Raw genomic sequence first — 22684 nt, forward strand, 5'->3', positions numbered from 1 at the left:
ATCACGACTTCTTTCAATAATTAATCTGCTTGTTTGAGGTATGAACATGCAGAATAATCCAATTTTTCTAATTTGTACCCTGAACAGACCCTTAGACCACACGTGTCGAACTCCAGGCCTCGAGGGCCGCAGCCCTGCACGTTTTGCATGTCTCCCAGCTTCAACACAGCTGATTGCAATGAGCAGCTCGTTATCTGGCTTTGTGCTGAATGTGATGATGAACCATCAGGACATTCAGGGGAGGGAGACATTGAAAACGTGCAGGGCTGCGGCCCACGAGGATCTGAGTTTGACACCCCTGCCTTAGACCATCACAACAGGTTTAAAATAATCAATTAGCCAACAAGCATATCTTTGGTTATAGGAGGAAACTTGATCGCCGAAAGGAAGCCCACATACAGTATGCACGGGACGAACATGAAGCCTCAATACGACATTTTGAAAGTAGGTGTGAACCAGCGGACTCTCAGAAGATGAATTCATATTTTTAAATGAGCAGTGTAGGTCTCTGCTGCAACCTGCAGGTACTGTGATGCATCAATTTCACCTGTCACACCAATTGCACACTGACATGTAATCGTAAAACAATAACTAGTCCAGAGTTAAAGTCATCATTGCGATCATGCACATGTGGAGCTGTGTTCCAGAGATGTCGTCACAACAATGTCCACTGTCTGTCGACGTTTTCTCACAGAGATACAATATGAAGGTTTAAACACAAGTGTGTGTGCGATTTCTAGAGGCCTTGTCGGAATTGTCACATAAAATTTAAATCAGCCTCCCACACACACATTCACATAGACGACCATTTTAAAGTCATCAATTAACCTAACAGACACGAAGAAAGGGGAGTAAATGTCTATTCAATAGGTAGGTTATTCAATCTCTTACACAGTGATCGGGATGCTCCTCCTGCTGCAACAGGGCTTCAGTTCCCCACGCTCAAGGTCAAGACTGTACCTGATGCGTCAAAAGGTACAAATGCACACGACACATTCCTTACATTGGTCCTGGCTCGGACTCAAATTGGGATCTTTGTTCTCTGAGGTGACAGTGCAAAACACTTGCCTCATTATGCTGCACAGCACACTGTTTCTGGGAAAAACACGGCAATATGTGGACTTATAAAAGAATCCTCACAGAAATGTGTGTAAAAGCCTTCAGGCTGTTCCTTTGAAGGTTTTCACAGTCTCTCTGTGCTCAAAGGTTTAGGAGCCAGGCAGGGTCTCCATGAGTTTTCAGCCAACAGAAAACAAACAATCATGGGTAAGGACACCTCAGAAACCTTTGGCTGATCCAGTCCCGTAGCCACTCCCTAATGCAAGCAGGGCTTTCACCACTCAGAGCTCGCAAAACTGATCACAAGAAAAACACGACCTGAAGTTTGAATTTAAAGATATGCCAAGAGGAAATAAAGGAAATGAGAATAGATCAGACTTGGGTCTCGTTACCAGACACGTCTGATAAATGACTCTAATCTCGCTGCTTCAAGCTGCACACAGGGACATAAAAAAGGCACCCAGTGGTTTTCCCTCCGCTGGTAGAGCAGGGAAAATAGCTAAATTGTACATAAGCAGAAATATCACTTCAAAGACACTTCAGTGCTGCTGCTGCTGCAGTGAGCGGGAGCGTGTCGGGATCTTCTTTGGTGTCACTGTGTATAAATGTGTGTTATGGGTTCCTCTCGACAATCTCTTTGGCCTCAGTCAAAGCACCTGCAGGTGAGGTGAAGGTATGAAACCAGAAATACTCTGTGGTACACACATGTTAAAGAATAATACCCATCCATCTTCCATTGAAGGAGTTAGAGTGAACAATACATAGCAAACATTGGTTGGAATACAAGAGGACCAGAAATAAACCAACCAGTGCAGGAAGAACATGCAAATGTTACACTTAAGGTGACAGCGCTCCACCACTTCAACACCATGCAACCAGCCATGTGTAATATTCAGGGATAAAATCAGTTCTAAAAATCTGTACTCAACTACAAATACAGTCACATATATTCAATTAAGATACATTCTTCTTGTTGGAGCCAAACACAAGTCAAACAATTGACTTTGTGGAATCACTTATGATCAGGATGTTTGTGCATCATGCTTTCTCCAATAATACATTCAGCTGTCACTGAGCATTAGAAGTGAAAATAGTAATAAACTATAGTATAACTATAGTTACATGGCCTAAATTGTACTGAATTAAAAAATACTACATACTCAAGTTAATGCACATATTGCCTATCAACGTATATCATAGATATTCATGTCAGTTTAACTGTATAAAATATCTATACCAAAAGCTAAGATATGGTAAATGCAGATATAAAGCAGTAATTTCCTCCATTAAAACGTGAAATATTAAAACTGTGGATTGGGGGGGATAACTCCCACTAAACTTAATCCAGTGAGATCACTGCCTGGATTGACTGAAGCTCAGCTCTACATTAAAATCCACGCTAGATGCCAGTGATTATTGGCTGCAGTGTTCAGGTGCAGCAGGAGCGGCAGCCAGGTTTTATAGCCGAGACATTACAGCCAGGCAGCTCCTCCTCTGTGCCGCAGGGGAAACTTACTTCTGCATCAGTCAGTCGGACATACTGTTTATAATGTCAGCGGACTGCTTGAACACATTTCCTTCACTAGCTCCTCTGCATTATTCCACATCCTTTCTCCACGAGGGCTCAGTTTCAAAGCACCACCTTGCACACAATGCCGCCCCCTCTCTTGTTTGGAAGCAGAAAAGAATTGAAATAATGGCACTGAAAAGATGAAGAGGAAGACGTAAACGTCCACATGAATCCACGGGGAGCTGAGTAAAATAGATAAAATGCAAAGAACTTGTGTTTGATAGTGAATGAAAATGGGCACAGACTGTGGACATATTTCACACGCAGGCTGACACCAGCGAACCCGTCATCACACATTAGGAATAAGAAGAATCGGTCATGGGAGCGTGAATATGGGAGGAGAAAGACCCGCGTGCCCACACAACCGCTGTGACAAATCTCCACAGGAAAAGGTTTCGATTCAAAGCAAAAAAAACAAACAAAAAAAATCCACAGAAAGAAAAAAGAAATAAATAAGTAAATAAAGCACAGCTGGTTTCTCAGGTCAGAAAGCCACAAGCCTTTTCTCTCAGTTCACTCTGAGGTCACACTCGCTCTGTGCAGCAGCGGGTTCATCACTGTTTAACCCACTCCATTATAAATACATAACCCTGTGACTTCACTGTTTGTTGTGTGCATAAACTATTAAAACACCAGACCAAAGGAACTCTGTGATCTGAAAATGACTATATTTTTTTTACCGCCTATTGTATAAAAAAGCCTTTTCATCTGCAACAAAAGCACTTCCGACATCATGCCCGACACAAAAGGTTTTTGTTTTTAAAAAACATTGAGCAAATAATAAAGAACAAGTATAAACATGTAAAACTGATTATATTTACAGTTGCAAACGTGTTTCCCAACCTGGGACCGTAAGTTCATATTTGCTCATGAATACGTTTGAAAGTAAGAAAAGAGTTTAATTCCAAAGTATCCAACTACTTTCAGTTTGCAGCATCTCATAGTGCAGAAAGCTGCAGTCAGCTGAAGAAAACCCACACACGCATATGGACACACATGTAAATAAATGGAGGAAGTAGTACTAGAAAATGTAAAACGATAAGAGTATTCACATACTACAGTACTATTAGTTAATGTGAAACAGCAACTGGACAATAATGCAGCCGCTGACACTTTGAAACATTGTGAAATAATTTCTTTGTTGGCTTTATTTTTGTACAGGGTTTCTATTTTTTCAAAGATTATTTTATGGCCCCAAACCACAAACTCGGCTCTGCTGCTCATCCAACAAATGCACGCTCCCGACTAATGTGGCACCATTTCCAAATAAAATAATCCGACTTTCCAACACTGAAAGATTTACTATGAAGGACTGTTCCTCCAACAAATCCAAGCACAGATTTCTTGAATTGTGTGTTTGGCATTTCCATAAAAAAGTTACATGTAATCTGATTACAGTTATGGGTGGCTTGCAGTCAGTGAGAAAGGTTCAAGAGTGCAGGACGACCTGAATCAGCAGAAACATGGAACGCTTGCTTTGTGAAATTGAACTGTCTGAGTGCCAAGTTTTATGAGTAGATGGTGGGGAAAAAAAACTGCAGTGATTTTAATTGCATATGGCAGCTTAAAAACTTGCGTGTCTTCGATACAGCAACATGTTTATTCAATTTTAGGGTTTGCTCGCCTTTAGCAACGGACGGGGCTGACGCCAGATGTTCATGTTTACTCTGTTTTTAGCGCCTTTCCCTCGAGTTCAGAAATATTTGACTTTTGATGCTCGGTTGATGACGTGAAACCCGAGTCAGAAAGTGGTGATTGTTTCAACAATGAGGCCGGCGGGTAACCTCGGACCCGACCTTCCAGGGAGAGAGCGTTCTTACCACTTTGAAGTCTTCCGGCCGGCACTCGGTGCCGTGGAAGTGGCAGGACAGCAGCATCTCGTTGATGTCGTGACCGGTGCGGTCGTAGAACTCGCGCATGTTGAAGGGTCGCGGCTTGAAATTGTGGAAGTCGGCTTTGACCTTGAGGCTCTCCAGAACGCTCTCCTCCACCAGGTGAATGTCCCTGATCTCGTACCTGCGAGAAAAGAGACCCGAGAAAAGTTTCCGTCATTTCAAATGCAAATTTCAAGTCCTGTCGTTTGATGAATCTGCTTGAATAAAACATCCCCGCAATGAATAATCACGCCCTCTGGGAAAAAGCTTCCATCATAAAAAAAAAATTTAAAAAGTGAATTTCCCTTACTTTCAACGTTCTCACACTTCAGGAAGGTTTATGAATCCTGCTGTCAGTGAACTTTTGCTCCGCTCAAGCAGAGCTAAAAATAAGACAGGCCCACAGTGAATCAAAAGGGACAGAAAACAGACGATAAAAATGTACAAGATGGTTTTTCTGTGGCATTTAACGGGCTTTCAAATGAAAGGCATTACCAGAGTGTAACACTTTATGGGACAGTACATAATAAAGTTCAGACAGAAGCTGTACGAGCTCGTAAACCCGGCCGTCCGTTCACTGTCGGCGCAGCAGCTGCAGGCGACAGCAGCACTTTAAATCCAGCCCCTCTGCTTTCAATCCAAAACCTGCTGCTTTGTGGCATTCTGGAAGATTTCATGGAAATTTAAACCTCAAGAGGAATGAATAAAGGTGTGGCTCAACTTTGTTTCTCTCCCAGTAAATGTCAGTATAACTGCCGGAAACATAATTGCCAACATATTTGACAGATGAGTCGTTATTTTTGGGCCACCACTCTTCTTTTTTTTTTTTTTTTTTACATTTTCCTCTTATCATTTTGGCAGGGGGCGACTTTTGTTTCCAGATAAGAAGAAAAAAAACACAGTTTCACAGTTTTTTCTGTCTGTATGTTTTTGCAGTTATTTTGAGGTCTGATCAAACCAAAGCAACATTTTTTTAAAGCTATTTTTAAATACTGTGGTTTTTTTTTTTTTTTTTAAATCAATGCTCTATTGGCAATAATGATATGAAGGACCCGTTTCACACTAAAAACACTGATGACTCAAGTGTCTGAGGTTATTATAGTGAAGTCATTTCCTGATTGCTGAGTTGGAAACTTTTTCAATTCCATCCCAGCGATCATTTTTGACTCGCTAATGACCTTTTTGTCACTGTAGAAGTGATTTTCTGGTTTTCCGTTCTGGTTCATCTGATACAGTAGGCTGTCCTTCTGTGTCAATTATTTTACATTTTCCCAGACATATAATTTATGTCTTGGAATTTATTAAGTTAATAAAATTCATAGATTCGTAAATACAATTTAATTAATTTATGTAAGTTATGTGTTAGCATGTAATTTTACTTTATTTATTAACCCCCAACACACAAAACATTTATAAAATAAGTTGTGATCTGTCAAACTAGACTAGATTTTTGATTTAGTTTAAGCTTAAAATCAACTTTTCAGGTCAGTAAAAACATTAAGTACTTGTAATTTTTCATGCTAGCCCATTACACAACAAAAAACCTGATTCATTGAAACTGTTGTGAACTTGGACACAATAAAAGCAGCTGTTTAATTAAAGAACCAAAACAGCTTCTGACAGGAAGGTGAGAAAATCAATGTCCAAACTATTAAACTAACAAACATGGGAAAACAGGTGACAGTTGAAAACACCAGGAGGAACAGACCACACACACACACACACACACACACACACACACACACACACACACACACACACACACACACACACACACACACACACACACACACACACACACACACACACACACACACACACACACACACACACACACACACACACACACACACACACAGAGAGAAATGAGGCACAGCTGATAACAGTTAAAGACTGGAGCAAAAACCCACTGAACACATTCAGGAGACATACATCCAGACCTAGTTTACACAACAACGTTTCAAATTAAAACACATTGGTTTTTTTGGCATTTTTGTTTCAGAAACGTTTTGCATTTACACTGCAATGTTTTGAAAACGATGTCCTTTTACACGGCAACAAGTAGAAATGCTGAAAATGATGTAGTTTTAATGTTGGGCCACTAATGGGTGCTGTTGTTTGATTTTGTGATGAAACCACAAACACATGTGCTATTTACATGAATAATGGCGAGTACACAAATGACTGAGTTGTATTGCTAATACTAGTGACTGTCAACTATAAAGTCTATAAGTCTAATATTTACTGCGAGTCATGACACTCTGGAGGCCGCCATTGTTGATAATGTCCATCGACCTGTGCATGGGCCTTTTGGGCTTGGTCCCTAATAACCAGGTTATATACAATGTGGCTCCAATAGATTATCAGGCTTTTACTGTCTTTCAGTGCCTGGATTCAACAATACAATCACAACCTTTTGGAGCATTTAGAGAAGAATAAATGGTTGAGTATCTTTTATTATCTTCCTCCCTGGCCTGTTTGCCTGTTTACTCCTCATATTGACAAGCAGCTTAACCTTAATTTAATAACTCTCTGCATTCAATTCTCCTGTGAGCTCCACTGTGAGCAAACTGACTGCACACAGCTGCCAAAGAAAAACATTAAGGACCAAAATGTCAGATTACTCCTGCAACCTTACAATAGGATGCTCAGCCTACTCATAATGAAGCAGAGACTCTGCTCTTCTACTGCGATACACACAGCTCAATATATGATTATTGTCCAAATACTTACTCTTGACTGCCCCTGAATCCTCGGCTGCTCCACCATGTTCACCAACAGCTCGCTGACTCTAACTGCAGTTTGGTGCTGATCGAGTGGGATTTTGTTTTGAGATACATTTTTATTGTAGAAATGTAAACTTACAGTCACTAATAAATGTTAGAAAACTACGATCGAACGCTAAAAGCTCTAAGAATCAATGCAACTGCCGTTTTTGTTGTTGTGTCATGTAGAAAGATCTCTTCCTTGTAAAGCGCTCTGTGCCTATTTGCTCTAAAGAGCAGTGCTATGTTCAGGACAATAGCATCAATACATGAATTACATACATCAGCAGTCCTAAACATCTGGCTACAAAGCGAAGGTGAGGGCGCAGCAGTTGTTGTGGAGCCGAAGACCTAAAACTGTCTGCTGTGAAGGCGATATACCTTGCATATTGCACTTAAAGTGTTCAATTTTTGATAAACACGTGCAAGCAATGCTAGTGTATAATTTAGTGAGCAATGAGGTCAAATGTTGCTGTTGTCATTGGTGGTGAGTGCTAAGTGTCTCATTTCAGATGACACTAATTCAGGCACTAAGTAGCTGCACTCACATGCAGTGTGCCCACATGTTGATGCACTAACAGTGGTGCATGATTCAAGCACACAAATAAAATCAAAGTCCTTTCTAAACTGTCTTAACTTCCTTTATTTTTACTTGTTGCTTCCATTATGGCAAATCATGTGAAACAGTATGTGACACTACTTTAAGCAGCAATGCTTTGAGTCAGTGTTTACTTTAATGAAACTAGCGACATATTTCTGATTAAAGAAAGTTTGGCCGGGCTCATTGTTTATCATTTTTGTCGCATAGAAAAACATTTCAGAGCTGCTGTCTCGTGTCTATATCTTTAGTAGCCTTAAATAAACACTTGTCCTGTAAAAGACCTGTCTGCTGTGACTGAGCTGTGCTGTTTTTTTTACATTCTCATCAGTTTAATTGGTCAAATATCATAGATCATGAATGAAACATAATTTTAACCACAAAACAAGTGAAGAGTCACTCGGTCATTAGATGTGTTGGGAATAATGTTTCATCAGGGAATGTTACTTTAACAACACTAGATTTGGCAGTAACATGATTAATAACTGATTAAATATATACATATATATATATATATAAGCTGGATAAAATAACAGAAGTTTCCCTGGTATTTGTTGTGGATGAAATAGTCGGAGAGCCGCTGTCTCTCTGTTAGCTTTAAACATTAGTCGATGACAGTGCTGGAGATTTATTCACAGTCCTTGAATAAATATTGGCTTAAATATATAAGAGCTGTCTGTTGCTGTCTGCATGTTGGGAGTTTATTTCTGCTGTTTTGTTGCTTCTTTTCATAATTATTCCTTCATTTATCTGCATGAATGCTGAAAATTGTTTCTGCCTTGCAGAAGCACATAGTGGAGCATTTTGAATAAAGACTGATTAACGCACAAATACCAAATTAACATGTTTGCCACCATGTGACTCCCGGCTAACTGCTGTAAATTCAGATTGAACTTGAGTAAATCAGTGTTTGGATCGACCCACATATTCAGTAATATGTCAGAGCAACACAATTAGCTACAGTAAACGAAATGCACATGTTATTTTTCCAAGTATCTAATTATGTTTTGTTCAAATTACTGGTCACGTAACTCCTCCACAACTGACAAGTCAGTTAATGTTCATATCTCTAGAACAGCTCTTACTGAGGGGGACAAGTAGTGTAATGCAACAGCTGCTTCATAAAGTTACTGCACACATTTAGGAATAAAGAGAAAAGCAACGTCACAACGTTTCAGAAGCAGTGACATCGAACTATAATCCACTCCGTTTGTTTTTTGCCCAGCGGTGGTCACCTGTGGCGGATATTGGAGCAGTCATTGCTGCGAGTCACAACTCTGTTTGGTTGGAAGACCTCTAGTGACAGTAATTACATACTGCATGTTTTGCTGGTAAAATATTCATTCATCTTTAACGAGGCATCGTTATGTTAGCGAGCTTCACTTAACCTCCTGTCAAACGTCTCGCCATCAATTTAAAATCACATTTAGAGGTCAGATACTCGAGAATGACTTAGACGAGTCTCCGAGGTCAACAATATGTTAAACAGCCTTCAGAAACTACAGAAAAAAAACAAATTAGATCCTGAGTATTCAAGGTCTGAATATCAGGACCCGTTAGTTTTTCTTCTGTTTTATGAAATGGATCCGTCTGTCAGTTTCTGGACAAGAGTTGAACTGTGTACAAACCCTCTGGGCTTCCTTGCAATTCTTTTTAGACTGGGCAAAAATATTTAAAGCAAAACTTTTGTTATCTTGCTAATTGAAAAGAGTTTCTATATCATATCGTCCTCAACACAGTTTCTCCCCAAACAGGAACCGTGGGACTCAGAAATCACAGCGTTGCTTCATATTCTTTCACTCGCCACCATTTCTGTCCAGAAAAATTGAGAACAATGTCCAGTGTGGGGAGCGGGCTGACCCACGTCACATGCAACATCATCCGTAGCTCTGGGAAATTGACTTTCTTTTAATGGAGCTCGCAAAAATCTGACCACGCTGTCTTATAATAAAAAAGAGCAGAATAGCTGTAAATGCAGCCACTTTTTACCCTCGCTGTGATCTCCCACTGTGCTATTATTAAAAATGTCACCATTTTAATGGACTCACCAAAGAGCAGACTGCTCGGAGTCCTTTTCGCCCCCAACGCTGTCTCCAATGAAAGACCTTTCAGAAAACCCTCCTGTGAATGTCCTGTTGTATGAATATAGCGTTTAAATGATCTTTTGTACATATGCAGCTATGTGTTTCTGTGCATGAATCAGGATGAGATTCACTTGCCCACTTCCTTTCATCCAGGCCTCATAGCGAGAAACATGTAATTACACACATCAGGCTATTAAATGTCCCATAAAACGTGGAAATACGTGAGCAATCTTCTTGTTTTTCAATTTCAGGCGGGTAAAAGGGGCATCAACCACTCCAACTGAAATGGTCAAAACATTAAATCAATGATGACTCACCCGATTCTAGTTTAAGAAATTAGCTCGTAGATTTTTTGGGTCGGTGACATTTAGATTAGACCGAACCTATTACGACAGAGGCGGGCAGTGTTTTTGTTTGATTGAAGTAGAACTTAATTGAGGAGAGGCATTGACTCCCCGCTGTTTGCGTAGTGGACAAGGCTGCCAAGAAGGCACTTATGAGATAAAAAAATCCCCCCCCCCCCGAGAAAAACCCGACCAGATCGGCAAAGACTGACACGTCAGCGTGTGCGCCGCTTAAATATCATGCCACAAGACATTTCCCAGACCAATGACTTCAAACATGAGAAGAGCCCTAAATGGATTTCATGCCACGAGCACTTTCGTTCCTGGCCGGGGGTATAACAGCTAAGTGTGCCACTGCATCGCCTCTCCACCTTGCCAAGGGAGGCAGGATAATGAGCACTAAACCTTCTTCAGAGTGTAAAGAGTTGAGATGAGTGCATGGAGATGGAAACTTTGAAGTTGACTACGCTCCTGCCTTTCTGTTTTGGTGTCCAGCTTTGTCAACTGCTGCCTGAAAATTGAGATTCAGGTATTTATTCATGAAAATCCAGATGGCAAGTGTTGATTTTCACTCACAGCAGCGTCACAGGGCAAAAAAAAAATAAAAATGCTAATTTTAGTGTTCAATCTGGGATCTTCATTAAAGATTTAGAGTAAAAGACGGCTGCGTAACCACATGAAAGTAAAGCCACCAGAGGCCTTTGGCGGTGCATGCTGAGTCTTGTCCTCAATCTTTTTAACTGACGGCATGTCCGAGGTTCATCACATCTGAGCTCGGAGCCTTCGCTCTGATGTTTTTGGATCACTCACATGACACAAAACTTTCTTCTTCCGAAACGCTGTCAAGCACCAACTGCAGTCAAGTGATATCACTTTGCTAATTGTCTGATTTGCGGCTGCCTCTGTTGACATTTTGAAGAAAAAAAAACCCCTACTACGACACCACAGGGAAAGAAACCAAACAGCGTGTAAAGCCAGGGTCAGCCTCAGCTTCCTCTCTCACACACGCACACGTACACACTGAGATATTTCTTCTTCTTTTTTTTTCACTAAAAATCACTAATTCATTCAAAGTGCCATCTCCAACGAAGTAAAATCTTGGTCAGCTTAGAAACAAGTGGATTTAATCTGCCAAGAGTGGGTTCTCTTTCTTTCAGCAGGCTTTGAAAGACAGAAGGATTTAAACATATCAATGACAGAAATACCCAGAGCATCTGCCATTTCGCTTGTAATCAAAGAGAGGCAGCCTCTCCACACATATTTCCCTCCTGTGCATATAGTACTTGCCGTTGCCAGTTTCCAGAGCCTTCAACTGCACCGACCAGACAGCTGAAGCTCTCTGATTATAATGCCTCAGCTGATTCCAGCCTTGACAAGAGTTGTGCTTCTCAAAACGCTGCATGGCTCAACAAGGTGGAGCTGGCAGGGTGAGTGTGAGACCAGACTGCGAGTGGTGGATTAGAAATTCACCTTTTAACTGAAGTAACGCTGACACTAAAGCAAGACATCACAAATAAAAGTCCTCTAGGGAGCACAAGTATGTATACTCTATTCATTCAAACCTTTTAAATATCAGATGATTAAATGTTGTATTTGTAAGAATAGGATTCGTGTACATACATATTAAACCACTTTAACCATCTGGTATGTAAAAACATATTTAAATGTCATATATGTGAATGTATATAACATGCATGCAAAATTAGTTCTTTCTTTATATCTATTGAAAGGACAATGTTGACTCTGACTCATAGTCAAAAGACAAAGTCGCAGTAGCACAAATTTACAGTTCAAAGGAGAAGAAGGACCGTTTCCATGAAGAAATCTGGTAACTTCCTCATTTCTTCTGGTTCTTCAGACTAAAGATGATTAGTTAAGGACAATAAGACATAAAACAAAATTGTTGAACAACATAAAGAGCTGGTGCTTGTGTTAGATTTTTGGAATGTATGTAAACAATGATGAGGCATGGGATTAGCCTTTGATTAGCCATGAGCTTTTGTCTTTAAAATGATGTGTTTGGGTCTTTTCCCTTAAAAAAAAGCCAAAATATCACCCAATCAGTGTTTCTATTCTGAAAATTTGATGAAAAATAAATAAAATGCAAAACCATATTTATGTGTAGAGCAATCTTTGTCGAAAAGACCAGATTACATAAAACATTAGTCAACAACCTAATGATAACTTAGAAACAGTTATATTGTACACATTCACAAGCGTTTTTTAATGTTTCACCTTTATGGCATTAATTAAAACAAAGTTGAATTAAATTGATGCCTGAAATACCCCTCTGGAAGTTTTAAGTTCAACATGTAAAGGATCTGCCGGTTACCTCTGGTTGAGCAGCGCCAGCAGCTCTCCTGCGTGGTACAGGTCGTTGCGCGTCACGCGGCTGAAGCGGAACGCGTTCAGGTTGCAGAAAGTGACCGCGGGGAAAGTCATGATCGGTGTCGCTACCTCGTCCAGCTTGGTGACATGCGGGTACTCGAGGTAGAAGTGGATCCGGTCCACGCACACGTACAGCAAGAAGGTGAGGGAGCCCAAGAAGAAGACGAGCCACAGGCAGCGCTTTACGCAGAAGCGCTCGTACGTGAAGATGTGAGAGATCCCGTGCAGGGTTGAGCTGTGCGCAAAAACTTCTAAGGGTGGAGGCCGGTTGGTCTCCATCTCTTCTGTTTCTACTTTGAGATCCATTGTCACCGTGCAGCAGTGCGGGTCAGAGTTAGTAATCTGCTTCAAAACACGAGCGAAACTGAGCAGAAGCGATTCATTCACCTGTGGCAGAAACTGTCATTTCCCACCCAAACAGGTTCAAACGTGCAGAAAGCCTCTGGTTCGAAACCCGGCGCCGCTTGGTCACCATCACTCATGCACGCTGGCAAAAACGCATCTTCATCATCTGCCGCTCGTTTTGAAAAATAAAGTCAGATGAGCAGGGTTTGTGCGCAACGGCAGAAGTAACGCATTTCACATGCGCGCAAAACCAAGAGATGCCGGGGCGAGGGTCCTGCAGAGCTGCGCTACAGGCACGATGTTTTGCAGGTTTCCCCCGTGCGTGCAGCAGTGAAGCAAAGGAAAAGAAGGACTGACAAAGTGTTTCATCAGCCCGTCTGTGTGAACGCTCGATTATAAGTCCAGTGAAGCACGCGCCGTCTCTGCACGGCAGCCAGAAGAAGAAACAGGGAGCCCGGACAGAGAGAGAAATCCTCTCTGACACTTCATGCCCATTTCTTAAGAGTTCCTCTGTGACTGCGTCGCACGCTTTCCCCCTTCCATCCGCAGATCCTCAGGTCGGATCAGGAGGTGTTGTCCACCCTTGAGCGCGTTTGGGAGTCAGACAGTGGGTTGTTGTGGTCGGTGGTGGTGGTGGGAGAGTCGTGAGGTCTCCTCCGCTCCTGTTTGTGTCTGTCTGACTGCAACAGCAGCAGCGGAGGAGGAGGAGGAGGAGGAGGAGGAGGAGGGGGAGGAACGCTCTGCTCTTCACCTGTGACTTACTATGATAGAGAGAGAGAGAGAGAGAGAGAGAGAGAGAGAGAGAGAGAGAGAGAGAGAGAGCGAGAGAGAGAGAGAGAGAGAGAATTTTTTTTTTTTTTTTTTTTTAAATAAAAAGTAATTTCCCTGGAAATTAAATCATCACACTGATTTCAGGTAACTTTATTCTAAGTATTTGTTTTATTCATTTATTTATTTATTTTTCAAAATCTAACTATCTAATTGACAAACGGGCCTACTTGAGTTATTACCATGATGAACAGTATGAACCAGGAATAACCACTTTTAAGAATTCACAATCAAAGTTTAAAAACAGAAATAAAGAAAATAAGCTTTGAAATGAGTGACAGTCAAATTAGTTGAGTAATTGTTGCTGCTTTGCTTAATTGAATCAGTTTTCAAGTGAATAGAGTACCTGTGGTTTACTTGTTCATGTTTAACATGTGTTATTGTAGTGTCCCACCAGTTCTTGGTTAAGTGATGGACTTCCTGATGCTTTTCATCACATTTTTGACATCACTAGTTTTTTTTTTTGTATTTTTCCAAATTGAAATATCCGGGACAATTTTTTTAATGAATGATGTGAAATTGTCACAGCTGTTATACCTATGGCTCTAAATTAGAGGTATTTTACAGGATATTGTTGCCATTTGTCTCAATGTGGCTTCATATAAAAAGAAATTCCTGGAACTGTGAATTTAGAGATTATTGAATAGTTACCTTTTTTCATGAGGTTTTATTTAAAACAAACAAACAAGAAAGGTTAAAAACAACCTTGCTGGAAAAAGGCATACCCTGAATTCAGATTTTTCCACCAGCTCTGGCCTCCTCTCTGTGTCATTAGACTGAAATTGAAAAAAAGAGAAATGTTACGTTTAGATGATAAGAGCAAGATGTCGAGGGAAAAGCGAAAATAAAGATGGAATCTCTTTAAAAAGTTGAAATCTGTGATTAAAAAAGGGGATGCTAAATAAACAATGCACCAATACAGCAATGGGTGACACAAGAATTAGAAGACCACAAGATGGACTGACTCTTCTCACCCTTGAAGTTTAACTGACACCATTTTTTGTGTCGTTTTGTAGCAGAGGCGCACTTTGTAGATGAAGTTAGTTGTTTCAGCAGAAGCAAAAAGCTCAGAGATTCCTATTTACACAACCTGGCAAGAACAGAGGTGAAATTGTGGATATTGGATCTGATTCGCCATGTAAGCAAGTCAGAAGAAGGGCTCTTTAACAGCACGGCGTGCCAGCATGTCATTTGCGAGCATGTTTTCACACTACATTTACTTTCTTGTTAAACAGAAACAATCATATTCCGATTACTCTGACCTTGAGCCTGCGTGGGAGTCAGAGCTGAAAGCTGCAGCGTATAAAAATGATTCTTCGTATGCACCAAACTGCCTTTGAACTGAAAGGGGAGCCACTATACCGAAGAGGAAAAAAGTGAAAGGACTGCACAATCAGTGACTGCTACTCTTTGAAGTGAACAGTACAAAGTGATGTGAATCTGCAAAGTGATTCATGATCCCCATCTCCATAATCAGCATATCGACTCCGAAGGTGATGGTCTGTGAGTGTCAGTTTTTGCAGGTCTAAAGGGAACAGCCTCTCACCCTCACCCTCACCCTCTGAAATCAAGAATCCAGCTTGAATGAGACCGTTCAAACAAGGGCACCGAAAGAAGAAAATTCCTACCGGCAGATCCCTCAGTCTCAATTCCTGAGAATGATTTTAAGCTCATGTTATTTCTCTGCCCTCAGTTGAAGTGAAAAGATGACTGCCATCCTTTTAAAAAAGATCCAAGTTGTTGTTTATAGCAACATGATCGGGTGGGGCTATTTGAACACACTGTGGGGAAAAAAAAAATGTGGTTGTCAATGTGAGCAATACCGAAGTCAGAAGTTTTAGAAAAGTATGTGAGCGTTGCCAGACATCTATAGTAGGAGTGAAAAGTGGGATTAGAGAGATAGATATCTGACAGGAGAGGAAGGAAGGCCTGTAGAGATAAGACAGAATATACGTATGTGTGTAAATGAGATTGAGGTTAGTGCAAAAGTGATAATGGAAGGAGTCGAGGGCGTGAAGGTGCACATTCTCTCATCCATGGATGAGTTCAAGTACATCATGTTAAGCATCTGGAGTGATGGACAGTGCACAGGAGAGGTGAAGAAGAGGTTGTCTACTCGTGGTGTGTTTATCTAGAGTTAACCTTGGCCTGTACACAAATCAAGTATCACTATGTCTACTGCTCTTGTCACCAAGGAGTATACTATTCTTAGCAAAACGGGGGAGTGCTGGCGATCTGCTATGGTGATCCCTGAAATGAGTAACCGAAAGAGGAAAAAAAAAAGAAAAAGAAATGAAGAATTAATTTAAGATCCGTTGCTCCATTTGGTAAATGTCTCTGTGTTGTTTCGGAATATCATCTTGGAGAAAGGAAATGCTGGAGAGCTAAAATGATCAGGATTCAAGCCAAAGAAATAATCAAGTATGACTGATTCTGCTTTCATGTAGTTGAGAGTCTTCCAAGGCGAAATCGAAAAAAAAAAAAAACTGAGGCGAGAACATTTTCATTTTAAGTCATCAAAAAGTGCAAAGCTCCACAAGATCTAAACCCCCGACGCTCCACCCTCTCTGCGCTCACATGGCTGCGTCCTGACACGCTGAGCGATCCGACCCGACACTTCCTCCTCCAGTCTTTTACAGCCTCACCCCACATGCTCGCTCGCTGCTGCGTTCACCCGTTGGACAGTTTAACCTGCAACGTGATACCTTGATTTATTACTCATTTATTATTCTTTTTCTAATCATTTTCTTCTTCTCGGCCCTCGACCCGCAAACAAAGAAGAAAGATCACCAGCATTGCTCAAGGGTGTTGCTAATTCATCTCGCTCCACTGAACGCAAGAACTGTGTTGAGTGGACGAGCTGTTCTAATTAATCCAGCAGAAGCTCTCATTCTTTACTTCACCAACATACGTACACTTTCTGTTCATATAGAATAGAATGGAACAGAATAGAACAGAATAGAATAGAATGGAACGTTTTCACTGACATTGCACTCTTACTGCACAAAAAAATAAAAAGGTGGAAACTTCAATGCCCCATAAACGACAGTGACACCCTTCTAAATCACATTATTACAAGAACAACAACAAAAAACCACATCAACAAATCATCAGTAAGTCAGATTTAGTTTATTTGTGGCATGAGGGGTCAAACCCTTTCCACCTCAATCAATTGTTTCATGAAAGAGCTCGTACTGTATTGATCCCTTTGGAAAATGACTTCTCTGCATTTAACCCATCCTATTCATAGACGGCCATACGTATACATGCAAGGAGCAGTGGGCTGCCAGGGAGCAGCAGGGTCCCTACAGCTCATGCTCACCTGTCAGCGGTGGCATTCAAACCTGGGAATTTTCAGGTCCTCAGTCTGCTTCTCTAACGTCTGGATTTAGGGGCTAGTGAAGACTCTGTCGATGTGAATGTGGCTGTGTGTGATTGTGTTTGTTTGCTCTGTGGTGGACTGGTAATCTGTCCAGGTTGTATCCTGTCCTCGCCAATAGATGGGATTGGTTCCACTTACCAGTGATCTAAGTTAGATAAAGTGATGAATGAATAGACTCTAGTGTGCTTCGAAGCCTTGAAACCTTGCTTTCACAAAGGAATAATGTAAAAATCCAACAACTGAAGCCCAGTTCTGAGAAATAGTGAAAGAAAACTGAGTGAAAAATAACCTTTACTAGAAGAGAGAATGGAAATGGGGGTGGGAAAAATTTGAAGTTTCCCCTCCCAAAACAAAAAGATCAGCAGCAGCACGGCAAAGGAAAATAATGACAGACTCGATGTTTAGATTGGACCCATGAATAAACAATGACATTTAGTCCCCAGCTGGATACCGGCGTGAAAAATGGATCTGGCTGTGCAGCAAGGCCAAATCAAGCTCTGTTAATATCTCAAGTTACTCACTCTATGTCATGAAAGATGCATTACCCACCTTGAAAACATGAGGGTGAAAAGAGAAATGCTCATTGTTGACATTAAAAGCCCTGCTATGTTCTCCACTGTGTCCAGCTGCACTTCTGATCCCGACCGCCACAAAAACAGCTGTGAATTATGTAGAAGAAGTGTGGATTCAATTAGTTTATGTGCTTCTCTGTTGCTCTAAAGTCTCCCTGGCACATTCAGTAGTGGTGTGAAGTAATCTATTAAAATACTGCACTTCCCATTTGGATGAGGAACCCCCCCACCCCCACCCCTCCAACCACCTCTGCTGCAGAATAACAGATAGTTTTAATCAAACTGCTGAAACCAAAACCTAATTTTTGTTGTTAAAACACAAATATGAGGTTAAAGTTTAAGTGTTCAGTTTCTTTATTAACAACTGGGTCTCGTCCTAGTTGGTTCTGGCTGTTAAATCTCCAGCTGGGCTGCATGCTGATCTAGTGGCATCCCTCCTTCTGAGGTCAGCGGGAGCATGTGGGACCACCATCCCATCTACACGGGCCAGAAAACAGTTTGGAGGCCTTGTCTTCAGAGACTGTTGAAGAAGGCAGTAGAAACTGTCAAAATAACCCCGTGTAGGTTTGTTTTCAGCTCTTTAATGAGGCTGCGGGGAGATTTCAGAAGAAATACATTAATTATACAACAAACATCACCAATTATTCTGAAAACTGAATAAGTGCCGATGCCGCCTTCACTAGTCTGTTTTGCAATTGTGATCAATGTGTAATTTTGAGCCTGTCGTCTGTTAAAGAAGCTCACAAAACATTTTTAGAATGGAGAGTATTGGAAAAAAGGTTTTTTTCTTTTAGCTTTTCATTTGTGCTGTTTAAAGGATGGAAATGCTCCATTCAAACAAGAATTCCCCCAACCCCCTATTTTCAATCAGCATGATTGATATTTCAAGATATTGATATCCATATATGAGAGCAGCCAGAGTCAGCCAAGAAAACCTCAAGCTGTCTGGTATTTAAGTTTTGATGAGAACTGTTGAGGGGGGGGGGAAACAGAAACCAGGCGGTCCGTCTCTCCTGTAATATCTTTTCTCGAATACATCATAAAGACATGAAATTACATCAGTATCTCCAGTATGAGTTTCTGCCACTCATGGTGGAGAAATCTTTTGACTAAAATGTATTGTTTTAAACTACAGAGCCTGTCGAATGACCGTGTATGTGTACATACAATATCTAATGTTTTACTTTGCCAGGAGGTATCAAATGGCAGCAGAGTTTTGTACATTTATTTAATTTAATGACATTTGTTGAGTTGAAAGACAAATACGTGTTGCTGTTTTTTTTCTTCTTCAGATTCTCTGGCCTCTCCAGCCAGTCAAAACACATGTGGATTAGAGATGATTGGCAATTCACTTTAGCCTGAGGGCAGATGTGTCTGTAAAAAAGTGTTTCTCCATGTTGAGGCCTGAAGGCCAACAGTCAACAAATTGAGAATATTCGCTTTTTTCACCCAGTGTATGTAAGCTGAGATGGGTTCTGTCCACGCCACAGTGCGGAAACAGAGGGACAAATAAAAGGTGGATAAATGAAGTTGCTGTTGTTACAATTCAATCTGGACGTTGTCAAGCCTAAATAAACAGCTTCATTGTCTTTTAATATAAAAAAAATCTCTTAAGGTAGGGTTTCAGCAGGGATGTTGGTCAGACTTGACAGTCGGGCCCTGTCCGTGGTCCTGACTCTCGCTGTTCCTCCTCCGGCCTGCAGGGGGCAGCACCGCGCGCTGCTGCCACATTATATAAGGAGCAGAAGTTTGTGCAGCACGCGAGCAGCAGCGAGAAACATGGCGGCGCCCTCCACAGCAACTCGTCTGTGTCTCCTGGCAGGACGGACCGTGTCCCGTCTGTCAGCCACACACAGACGGGCCGTCACTCTGGCAGCGGGGAGAAGCTTCTTGTCCACGTCGAGCAGGAACTGTGAGTTAAAGTTTGCTACGGTTTAAGAAATGTTCGAAACTCCGCCTCCAGCTCAGCTTGACAGCGAATGACTGATGATTGTATTTTGTCCCCTTCGTGGCCTGCCCACTCTAAACTGTACTGCTGCGCTGGAGTAGGACAGAAACCAGACAACTTAAATGTACTTCGCGATAAAGAAAAGAACGGAGCTAGTGTTCCCGCTCCAGACAGACTGCTGCTATGTTGCTTTTTCGTCTTTAAAATGGGTTAAAAAAAATTTTGAAATAAAATAAATATATATACTGTTTAAAGTAAGGTAACTGATTCATGTTTTGGTTTTTTTTTTTTTGGCCCTGCAGCGTCTATGCTCAGGCTTTCCAGTTTGTTCTCATGTACAAACAAGTTAAAAAAAAAAAAAAAAAAAAGCAATATGCCCCTTTTTTAGATTTATTTATATCAATTGTAAGGACAAAAAACCCTAACCCTGCTTAAATGGAAACCTCTAAAAGACATAACTGATCGAAAAGGAGGCACCAAAATAACACATAGAACAGCGTAAATCACAAACGACATAAAACTCGAATAACTGAAGGAATTTAATATTTTCACAAGGTAATTAAGAGTTATGCAAAACAGCTGGAAGGAAACCGGAAACGACCACAGGTGGCCTCTGTATGGTTGATTTGTATTTATGTCACGGTTTATTATAGGATGGCAGGAGTAAGTAGTTTCTGTTCACATGCTATTACAATTTGAAAGTAAGGAAGTTGTGTTTTTGCAGTACTGACATGAGAGATATCAAGTTCAATTGCATTGCAATACTGATCAAGAACATTTTCTGTACTGCATACATATTTTTGCAATATGTGTTTTCCAGTGCTGCAACAGGAAAGTAATTTTTTTTAAAGTAATCACAGTGGCTATATCGTTTCTTCCAGTTGATCAAAGCTGTGTATCACAACATTAACGTCTCCTGACGGGTACTGTTTGACTAACAAAACTAATTAAAACGTGTCAAAAACCAGTCTTTTCCTTTTTTAAGAGTGTTAGTGTTCCTGGACCTGGAAGATGTTTGACATCATAAGTGAAATGCAAACTTTCCCAAATGGCCTAAACTGGTTTAAGTTTACTTGGGGCTAAATGCTCCTCAGGTTTGATGTTAATAATCTATACAGATACTTCAGTCACCTGTCTGCACAAGAAGCGCACTGCACAAATAGCTGCAAAATTATCATTACCAATAGAGAAAGTTGTAAAGTTGTTTAATGTATTTACTCTAAATGCAGAGAGAACCAATAAATTAAAACATCTCAGACATAATGTGCAAAAAGAAATAAAATGATGTGATTCACTCAAGTGGGAAATGAGGATGGTGAGCTCGGGGGAGGTGGTTTGAAATAAACCTTTTATATACTTTTAACAGGTAATGAGCTGGAACTTTCTTCATGTTAAATGTGTTGCTTTGATTTTATAATTGTTTGTTCCTGTGTTATAGGTTTTATGGTTTTGTTGGGTATGTTTATTATATTGTCTGCTCTGCAATTTATAGTACTTTGAGGGGACTGCATGTAGAATTTTGTTTTTAACTACATCTTGAGCTTTAACAACAGATAAAAAATTAACCTGATCCCTGGCAAATGGATAAATATTGACTTCATTTAAACCGGAGTCTGATTTTATAGCCATCAGGAAATTACCTCCTGTTGTGTTTCTTCAGATCTGCAGTTCAGGCTCGATGAGCGAACCGCACACAGCAGTCTGGACCTCTTCAAGAAAAACACAGGTGTGATCTACCGCTTGCTGGGTGTGGATCCCTCGCACGTGCCAAATAACCCCGAGCGCTTCCGGGACTGGGCCGTCGTGTTCGGCGAAGGGCAGATCAGCAGCGGACGGCACTACTGGGAGGTGACGGTGAAAAAGTCGCAGGAGTTTCGCTTGGGTGTGGCGGAAGTGCTGATGCCCAGAGACGACTGCGTGGGCACCAACGGCTCCTCCTGGGTGTTCGGCTACGCTCAGAGGAAGTGGTTCGCCATGACTAAGAATAAGACGGTTCCTGTGACGCTGGTGGGGAAGCCCGACCGCGTGGGAATCCTACTGGACTTTGACGCAGGCGTCGTGGCGCTGGTGGACACGGACAAGCCCAGGATCATTTACACCATCAAGGTCCAGTTCAAGGATCCTGTCTGCCCTGCCTTTGGACTTTGGGACGGGGAGCTGCTCACACACTCTGGTCTGGAGGAACCTGAAGGCCTGAAGTGATGCAGGATCAGCTGTGATGTGATGATTGTGAAGCCCTTTGGTGCTGTAACTGTAATCTCAATGGTAACTAATGATGGTGCAGCAAAGAAAGCAATATACTTCCTGGTTAATTTCAGGTGGTCCATCAGGTCTTCTGAACACATCATCATACTTTATGTATTAAGCTTCTGGCAATCATATCAAACTGTTTCTGAATGGACCTCATGTATTAAGCTCTGATGCTCACTGGCGTTTGGACGGTGTTTGTCTGTTTTGATGGAAACTACTTTTTTTTTGTTTTTAAATCACTTGAATAAACAACTTTTGTCTTTTGCATATTTGTCTCTTGAGTGGACTTTACATTTTTGTTTTATTTACAAGATGACACTTGCAACGTTTACGGCCGAGTTCGTCACTGCCAGTTACTTGAAATAAAACAAAAGTCCGTGGATCATGTAATTACAATACAGGAAATGCACATTTAATTGAATATTTTATGTTATTTTAATTCTAAACTTCGTTATTGACAGTTGTACAGGAGAAAGAAATGGGTGGGATTAGAGGATTGGGAGCATTCCACAAAATTCAAACATCCTAGACCCCCCCCCCCCCCCCCCCCCCCCCCCGTCAAATACAGTAATAGCCGCGCTTGACTCGACCTCGCTTCACAACTCAATGACACAAAGGCCTCTGCAGCACTCCATATGGTTAATTGCTCATTTCAACCCTTTAAATGTAGATGTTTT

The 22684-nt window shown here is 41.2% G+C and overlaps 2 protein-coding genes across 3 annotated transcripts in view; one reads left to right on the top strand and one right to left on the bottom strand.

Moving 5' to 3' along the window:
• The window catches only part of LOC308113219 (acid-sensing ion channel 1-like), a gene marked incomplete at its 3' end in the record, with an annotated part of 62991 nt that extends 49280 nt beyond the window's left edge, over positions 1 to 13711 (bottom strand). Inside the window, exons 1-2 of one of the 2 annotated variants that reach the window (XM_080469283.1) lie at positions 12627 to 13711; positions 4450 to 4645 (exon numbers count right to left, since the gene is read on the bottom strand). In XM_080469283.1, the coding sequence (XP_080325409.1) occupies positions 4450 to 4645; positions 12627 to 12988 (558 nt within the window). In that variant the 5' untranslated portion in view covers positions 12989 to 13711. The remainder of the gene's footprint in view (positions 1 to 4449; positions 4646 to 12626) is intronic. The other variant, XM_080469282.1, reaches the window with a different exon arrangement.
• A 5843-nt stretch (positions 13712 to 19554) lies between these two features.
• Positions 19555 to 22273, top strand: spryd4 (SPRY domain containing 4). The gene is made up of 2 exons (XM_080469289.1): positions 19555 to 19721; positions 21418 to 22273. Exons 1-2 carry the CDS (start codon positions 19589 to 19591, stop codon positions 21957 to 21959), a joined length of 675 nt encoding a protein of 224 aa, XP_080325415.1. The 5' UTR covers positions 19555 to 19588; the 3' UTR covers positions 21960 to 22273.
• The last annotated feature ends 411 nt before the right edge of the window (positions 22274 to 22684 follow it).

This window comes from Lipophrys pholis (assembly GCF_963383615.2).
Source record: "Lipophrys pholis genome assembly, chromosome: 8".
Lineage (NCBI taxonomy): Eukaryota > Metazoa > Chordata > Actinopteri > Blenniiformes > Blenniidae > Lipophrys > Lipophrys pholis.